Source organism: Cajanus cajan, chromosome 6 (assembly GCF_000230855.2).
Source record: "Cajanus cajan strain Asha chromosome 6, NIPB_CcT2T_4, whole genome shotgun sequence".
Classification (NCBI taxonomy): Eukaryota; Viridiplantae; Streptophyta; class Magnoliopsida; order Fabales; family Fabaceae; genus Cajanus; species Cajanus cajan.
This window is the reverse complement of record NC_138522.1, coordinates 62,840,129-62,849,177: the sequence shown is the minus strand read 5'-3', so window position 1 is coordinate 62,849,177 and position 9,049 is coordinate 62,840,129. Positions and strand designations below refer to the sequence as shown.

Below are 9,049 nucleotides of genomic sequence, written 5' to 3'. Positions count from 1 at the left end.
ACATATTTAATCAAGATAATCAGATTTTTTTTATTTAAAAAAAGAGTATTAAACCGTGTACAAAAATCCGTATGAATTCAGTCTAATCAATGAAAGAAATCTTGCTGTAATGAGTTTAAACCATGAAAAAAAATCTGGATGGAATCAATCTAACCCATGTGAAAATCTGAATGTAATTGGTCTGCTTTAATATTAAACTATTTTTTAAAATTTGGATTTTAAAGAGTATTAAACCATGTAAAAACCATTAGTTTATTTTATATATATATATATATATATATATATATATATATATATATATATATTCCTTTTTAGAATAGCTCATTAATAAACATATTGATTAGTCATGTCGGCTTTGTTAGTGGTGTGATTCATTGTATGCACAAAATTCTTGATGTGTACAAATTAGTCTATTGTTATCAAATTAGCATGTTAACAAATGATCCTATTGACCAAAGGTATAAGTAATTTGCATTACACATTTGTATACCACACATATAAGATATGAATTCATTTATGAATTATTTTAACAGTTAATTATTTTACTACATGTTTAAAATGAGATAGATTATAATATCTTGTTGTAATTTTTTTTCATGTAGGATGAATAAATATTATTTTTCAGATAAAAGAGTCATTTTCTAATGTAAAAATTTACTTGATCAAGTAAATTCATGTGTTAAAATGTATAAAATGATTAATGACAATAAATTAATAATGAGTCATTTTTTCTATTTTTTATTGGTAGGTCAAACACTTTGTGTCTCTATTTATTTTTTTATAAAAAAAATATAATCTTGGAATAATAGTGCATCTATTATAATAAGAAAAGATGAAGGTCTTACAGTGAGATGGAAAACAAGAAATGTGAAAAGAGTGAAAAAAAAGAGAGAAGCAATTGTGTGAGTAGTGGAAAGTTTTTATTTCAAAAGAAATATAATATGCAACTATTTAAGAATGTTAAAAGACTAAAATATGAAAATAAAAATTTAGATAAAAAAAAATGAGTTTGTTTTTTTTTACATAAATTTTGAAAGACAATATAGTCTGATTAAAAATGAAGAAAAAAGATGCCTCCCTTATTTGTTATTATAGATTTTTATTTTTCAAATAAAATACATAAAACATAAATTATCTTTATTATACTAGTTATTAATAAGATGTTTAATATACTCCCACTGGTTTATATATAAGTAAAAATAATTAATTTTACATATTAGAAAAATTTATTAAATACATTTAATTTTTATAATTTCACATAAAATATATATTATATATTTTAAAAATATTCTTATTATTTATTTAATAATAAGAATATTTTTGAATTAAAAATATTAAATAATATTCACTTAATTTAAACTTATTTATACTCCTCTCAAAAAAATTTAAATAGTTTTTCTGATATATAGGATCAGAGAGTAGCTTACTAATTTATATGTCTATAGACCTATTAGTTTTCCCAGACTTTTTTTATCATCTAAGTGTTCCATGATTCTCAAGTTAAACTTCTTCATCTCATCCCTGTCCAGATTCACTCCTTTGAGTTTCCTCTCACTCACGGAATTCCCTCCCAAACCCAAAACATTACGTATGCTCTATGGTTTCATTCAGAATCAGTGGTTAAGAAATCACAATCACCCACCTTTTTTAACCTTTTCTTCCATTGTCTTCTCTCTTGTCCAATTTCCTCTACCACTTTCCTATCCACCAAAAAGAACAAAGGCCCAAACCCCATCAATTGGGCCACCTCGTACTCTCTACCCGCTTTCTCGTCCCTATAAAAAAGGCCAACTTTGTAGCAACCTATGCAACTCAAACATTGAAAATATACTTGAAAAGAGAGAGAGATATGGAAGGGAGAGAGAGTTGTCACCCATTGCTGAAAGGTGGTAGGAGAAGAGAGAAAGGATACAGCCATGGCTTATCCACCACTCAAATGCATGTCATGGCTTCCATTTGTGATACCCTCTTTCCTTCTCTGCCACTCAACAACCAAAATTCACAACACCAACCTCTCTCAACCTTCTACAATACCTCTGCTTCTCAACTCCCTTTTCCTGATGAGGTCATTTTTCCTATATATTCTCTCTCTTTCCCCCTAAGTTTACAACATATCATTCTACATTCTAATAACCTGATTGGATACAAGTTTAAATTTTTTTATAGAACTTTTCTTATGAACAAAACTCATTATTTTCAATGAAGAAGCTCTTCAAACAAGTTTGTATTCAAACAAGTTCTAAGTCTAAATTTATCATAATCTTATTTATTACTTCTCATAAATTGAAAATCTCAATTATGTCTAAGATGAAAATTGACTGAGACCATAGACTGGATGTAGTTTAGAACTGTGTAATAATTTCTCAAGATTTACTTTGCCACATGGGTTTGTAGTTTGTATTTGATTAGAGTATCTCTATCAGACTGCAGAGCTGTTGTTCAAGAGGTGTTTGCCAGAAGCAGTGTCGTTGGTGAGTTGGGTTCTGTGGATTCTGTCGTTCAGATTGGGAACACTGCTGCTGTGTGGAAGGCTTTGCTTGGATTGGAAGTGGCCTTTCATTAACAAATTCTCTGAGATTTCATTGGACAAGAGAGAAGAGATTCTCAAGAAATGGTCGAGGGAAAAGCGTTGGGTGCCCCTACGGCTAGTGTTTGTGGTCATCAAACTTGTTTTCTTCTATAATTTCTTCTCAAGGGTAAGGTTTTAAGCCTTCGTTATATGGTTGAGTTCGAATTGCGGAGAATTAATGTGTTACTTTGGTGTTCCAAAAAAATAAATGGGTGTCTAAAATTTATTGCTTTTTTTGTATTTTGCTTGGTAGGCATTGGCATGGCTCTACGTGTACCTATCATTTTAGCAAGTTTACAACCACAGACACAGTTAGTTGGCAACAATGAATTGGGATATAAATGGCACGCAGGCTTTTTGATAAAAGAAAGTAAAAAAAAAAAAATTAAAAAAAAAAAAAACTACCCATGATTAATAATATGTGCAAAAGTTATCATTTCCATGCTGATCATAACTATATTTTGACTAGAGAACCGGTCAAAAGATGTGTCTGTTTCATATGATTTTATCCCAGTTTTTGAATTTAAAGGATCAAATCTAAACAAATTAAAAACTAGTCAAATCGATTTGGATTTTTAAAATAAAAAGAATTTACCTAGATGACATTATTTTTAATATATTTTTTTCATTTTCAAGAAGTATTTTTTTTTTGTCAAATATGGAGACAATTTCTCATAGAAGTTTGATTTTTTATATAATTTTTAAGTGGCTGAATAACGTTGCTTTTAAATGTAATGTCATGTGTGAACTAATTTAATTTTTAATGTGATATCTATTATTGAACGTGTATAACGGTATTGTGTAATTTGATTATTAATGAATATCACTTTAATAAAACCGTGAATTAATATTTTCCATTTCAGTGATTGATGTGACTTTGAAAATATTGTACTTTAACTTGTGATGATGTGAAACCTGCATATTAAATTTCCCGTACATCTCATTCCAAAATTATTTGCTTTGTTTATTTATTTTTTGCCTTTTGATGATTCCCCGATTACTGTAGGCTGATGTAAATGGGTATAATCCCGCATGGAAAGCAATTGGATACCAGGTGGACAGCAAGGAAAAGTTGAAAAGAAAGGAAAGGCCTCTCCAAAAAGGATTAATAGAGACTACGTACGAAACTGATTCTACTTTAATCCAATCCCTCACTGAAAAAGGCCTTGAAGTCAGTGAAGATAAAAGGCAGAACCTATACAAGGTCAAATGTGATGTTGTCATTGTGGGGTCTGGTTGTGGAGGAGGAGTTGCAGCTGCAGTTCTTGCAAACTCTGGTAAGAAAGTAATCGTGCTAGAGAAAGGAGAGTATTTTGTTTCCCATGATTATTCTTCTCTGGAAGGTTCTTCCATGGATCAGCTATACGAATCAGGTGGCATTATGGGAAGCCTTGATGGCAAGATGATGATCCTGGCTGGCTCAACAGTGGGTGGAGGCTCAGCTATAAACTGGTCTGCATGCATCAGAACACCTGATTCTGTTCTGAGGGAATGGTCTAACAAATATAAAATCCCACTTTTTGCTAGCTCTGATTACCAATCTGCCATGGACTCAGTGTGCAGAAGGATTGGTGTGACAGAGAAATGCAAGAAGGAAAGCTTTCAGAATCAAATTCTTATACAAGGATGTGAGAAAATGGGCTTGAAAGTAGAGCCAGTGGCTATAAACTCTTCAGCAGATCACTATTGTGGTTCATGCTGTTATGGTTGTAGAACAGGAGATAAGAAGGGCACTGACTCTACTTGGTTGGTTGATGCTGTAGGCAATGGTGCAGTGATCCTCACCGGATGTAAAGCTGAGAAATTCATATTGGAAGATGGAAAGGGTGGAATGAAGAAAAAGAATTGCTTAGGAGTGATTGCTTCTGCAACTTGGAGGAGTAAGGTAACAATGAAACTCCAAATTGAATCCAAGGTAACCATTTCAGCATGTGGCTCTCTCTCCACTCCTCCTCTAATGATTTCTAGTGGACTGAAAAATCCAAACATTGGAAGGAATCTCCATCTCCACCCTGTTCAATTTGCATGGGGATACTTCCCAGAAGACATGACAAACTTGAGCGGTAATAACTATGAGGGTGGAATCATAACTTCAATCCACAAGGTATTTGCTGAGGATTCCACCCCACGAATCATTATAGAAACACCTGCTCTAGGGCCAGGATCATTTTCAGCACTGACTCCCTGGCTTTCAGGGCATGACATGAAAGATAGGATGGCAAAGTATGCAAGAACTGCAAACATATTTGCATTGGTAAGAGACCAGGGATCAGGAGAAGTGAAGGCTGAAGGGAGAGTAACTTACAGGCTCGACCAAGTGGACAAAGAAAATCTTAGAGTTGGACTAAGGAAAGCTTTGAGGATTTTGGTTGCAGCAGGTGCTGTGGAAGTGGGCACATACAGGAGTGATGGCCAAAGAATCAAAAGTAGGGGGATCAAGGAGGAGGATTTGGAGGAGTTTCTTGACACTGTCACAATAGTTGGGGGTCCAAGTTCCAGGAATGAACTCTGGACAATATTTACCTCCGCACATCAGATGACAAGTTGTAGAATGGGTGCCACTGAAGAAAAAGGAGCCCTTGATGAAAATGGTGAGAGTTGGGAAGCAAAAGGCTTGTATGCGTGTGATGGGAGCGTTTTGCCCAGTGCAGTTGGTGTCAACCCCATGGTAACCATCCAGTCTACAGCATACTGTATTGCCAGTAAGATAGCAGAATCACTGAGCCAAGAAAAACAAAACATGAACAATTAAGTGGTATTATTTCAGTGCAAGTTTAATCCAAAATGTACATGTCATAATCTCTTTAGTTTCATTTCAATTCAGCATTTTGTCCCGGCTATACCGGTATGGTTAGTGGTAGTTCATGAATTTTCATGTAACTGCCAAAGTATGCTAGACAGGACTTTATAATAAAATGTTATCCTGTCCTAGTTAATGAATTTTCATATAACTGCCAATGTATGCTATGCAGAACCTTATAATAAAATGTTATCCTGTGTTTTTGTGGATTATACAACTTCTTAAGCTCTATAGAAATCACATGCACCATATTGGCAGAAAGCTCGAGAGTGATGGCTTGGCATTTCAATATCATGCCGGCTTGTATGGCTAATATCCCCAAGCTAGATCTCCAACGTATGAACTCAATGGACCTAACTAACCAAAATATGTATATATGACATTTGTCACACATTAAATTTGTAATAACAGATACTCTCTCAATTTCTAATTATTTGTTTATTTATAATTTCAAAATAATATTAATTATTTTTTAATTATATCGATATATCTTCTTAATTTTTAATATTTTACATGCGACCCTAATAATTCAGAATAATTATAATATAAATGAATATATCGAGTGAAAAATAATTTTACACAGTTATCTTAACATAAAATATCATGTATAGTATGTTTGTTACTTTTACAACAATCACCTTAGAAGTCACAGCAAGGCCTTTGGGAACCGTTGAGTCCGTGTTTGCTGAGGTGGCGATGCGGGCGACGAGGTTTTTCAACAATCCCCTCACTATTCTTCTTCTTCTTTCCGGATAAACTACCCTTAGTTACTCTTTCCTTTTCTTTTCGTTTCTCCTCGTATTGAGTTGCTTTAATTTCCTCTCTTTATTATTAAAAAGTTTAATTTGTTCTTTCAATTTTTTAACACAATACAATGTAATATATTTCGTCCAATTGAGAGTAACAGTTAACTCTGTAAAAGTGTCGCAATAAAAATATAACATCGTATAGAAATTTAATGTTACAAGTCTTAATTAAGACAAAAAAGGTTATGTTACATTTTTTTAAATTAAAAAATTAAATTAAACATTTTAATAAAAGAGGAAATAAACTAAACTAATTAAATAAAACGAGGGAGTAAAAGATTAAGTTAATTTAATTTAAATTTGGTTTTTGTCCTAATAAAATGCTTGGTTTTCTCCATGGAAATACAAAGTTTTTTTTTTTATTCAATGACCATGGATAACAAATTTTGGCATCTATGGTAAGCCTAAGTCGGATCACTAAACAAGATGGTCTTGCTTAGTAATGCTTGGCCTGTGGAACAACGATTCTTTTTAATTCACTTGACAAATTAAGATCTTTGTAGTAGTTGAGATTTTGGGTTCATTAAACTAAACACCTTAGCTCAATAATATTTTATCTATGTCATAGACCTTCTTTGATAGACTTACTCAATTTATACTATATCTAACGTTAATAATGCACCTTTCTAGTTTAAGTGACAAAATATGGGAAATTAATATTATAAAATTGTACTTGCAGTCCAAGTGACTTATATGGTCCAAGTAACCTATAATTATAATCAGTTTGGTAGAGTTATGTTATATAAACTGTTCAAAGTTGTAGGAGATTTTTTAGTAGAATATATGTGATGACGTGTTAAAGTTATTAAGTTGTGAGTCAAAATATTTATGTTGTTAAAGATCAGTTATTACATTGTGAATGTTAAAGATGTTATGTTAATTTAAGTTGTATGTTGTGTTCACATATTTATGAATATTTATTGCTTTATTTCTCAAACTTACCTTTATTTCCTTCTGTTTGGACAACAATAATCGTATTAAATACAAAAATAGGTCTATAATAGGTTTGAGTTACGCTTGGAGGCAATGGACATTGATAGTTGAGGATATAGATTAATTGTAAGGATGTGTTTAATACTTGCGTATGTTTGTATATCTCACATATGTAATCCCATAGGGGGTTTTGTTCTATGCTATATTTTTTCAAGAACTTTTGAAAAAATTGTTTATGTTTTAATTCTTATTGTATAGATCAAGTGTACATTTTTTTTGTGAAATTTTAAAACCATTTAATAGCTTGTTACATAAGTTCAAATCAACGTATAATATGTTTTTATGGATATATGTTAATTTAAATTTATGTAACGAAGTATCAAATAATTTTTAAATTTTAGAGATAGACTTGACCTATTCATTAAAAAAAAATTAATGGTTAGATCATTGAAATTTATATAGACAATGAGTTATTGAGTCAAGCAACCTTAACAAAATTTACTCCATGTTTGCAAAATGTTTCAAATTAAAAACTTCTCAATATAAGAAAATGAAAATTATTATTAATAATTATTATATTAAAATAGATTGTTTGAATTAAAAGGCTATGAATAAAATTATTGTGTACATTATCATTATAATTATCTCTATCATAATCTTCATTAGAATTGTCATCGTCACCAATATTATTTCACCACCATTACTACCATCATTGTCAACATCATAATTATCACTAACATTGTTACTTTTGCCACTATTGTCTATATAAAAAAATATTTTTTTATTTTAAACAAGTAAACACCAATGTTTTCAAAATTAGATCGATTATTGAATTGATCTACAAGAGTTCAAGGTTCAATAGTTCAATTATAGTTGAGCTGTGATCAAATTAATATTAACAAAAATAATATTAATTATTATTATCAATACAAAAATAATATTAATAAATATAATATCATAATTTTATAATACTAAAAATTAAAATAAATATTACTTATAAATTCTTAACATCTAATGTAATATAATATATAAGTTCTAAATTAAATATAATATAATATTTTAATTTTAATTTTAATAAATATAACAATACACATTAATAATAACAAGTTTACATTTAAAATAAATGATATCAAATTAATAAAATATAAAATACAAAAATAAAGATATGAAAAATTATAAATTAACATAAATGATCAAATTATATTTATAAGGCAAATATTAAAAATAAGTTATTCTAATTTATATTTTTTTTAAAATATGTATTTTTATTAAAAATAAAAAATAAATAATAATTGAGTCAATTCAAATCGGTCATTTTACCAATTTTGACCGAATTTATTGGTTCATTATCAAACAGTTTTTGGGCCCAACCGAACTAGTTAAGGATTGGTTTTAGGTTGAACTAGATTGATCGACCTCTGCAGTTTGATTTTAAAAAACTTAAAAGATGATAGAGATGACTGATAGATCCCTAAAAGATTTTTTTGTGGAATCTAGGTTCCTAAATTTTAATTTTGATATGCAAGTTAATTATTTTTATTACTCAGTTACTAACTATATTAGTCTTATAAACATTTAATAGTAAATTGTCACGTTGACACATTCTCTCTTAAAGTTATATCATATAACAGTTACAAATTAAGTAGATTTAGATACATAATAAAGTAAGATTTAATTTTTAATTTAATTTAAAAATAATTAAAGTGATGTTTGGATTGCTTCCTACTCACTCTCTTTAACACTAAACTTTTTCCCACTTCTATCAAAGTAGTTTTGTGATTCATTAAATAAAATATAAGCACACATATTTGATTGATACATCCTTATTTAAGATATTTCAAAACAACCACTCATTTTACCAAACCTCAAATTCAATAATTTAGGTTTATAATCTTAAACCTGTAGTCAGAACACACAAAGAAATTAGGGATGGCTAACATA

At 30.0% G+C, this 9,049-nt stretch overlaps 1 protein-coding gene across 1 annotated transcript; it reads left to right on the top strand.

The window, feature by feature from the left end:
- Positions 1-1,799: 1,799 nt before the first annotated feature.
- LOC109804076 (Long-chain fatty alcohol dehydrogenase family protein) lies at positions 1,800-5,586 on the top strand. Its single transcript, XM_020365843.2, has 3 exons — positions 1,800-2,065; positions 2,424-2,696; positions 3,576-5,586. The coding sequence occupies exons 1-3, from the start codon at positions 1,850-1,852 to the stop codon at positions 5,319-5,321; spliced, it is 2,235 nt and encodes a 744-aa protein (XP_020221432.2). The 5' UTR covers positions 1,800-1,849; the 3' UTR covers positions 5,322-5,586.
- Positions 5,587-9,049: the final 3,463 nt, after the last annotated feature.

Coding starts and splice junctions, on each gene's coding strand:
- LOC109804076 (XM_020365843.2), top strand. CDS start 1,850: ATGGAAGGGAGAGAGAGTTGTCACCCATTGCTGAAAGGTGGTAGGAGA. Junction 2,066..2,423: donor AACTCCCTTTTCCTGATGAG/GTCATTTTTCCT, acceptor TATCTCTATCAG/ACTGCAGAGCTGTTGTTCAA. Junction 2,697..3,575: donor TCTATAATTTCTTCTCAAGG/GTAAGGTTTTAA, acceptor CGATTACTGTAG/GCTGATGTAAATGGGTATAA.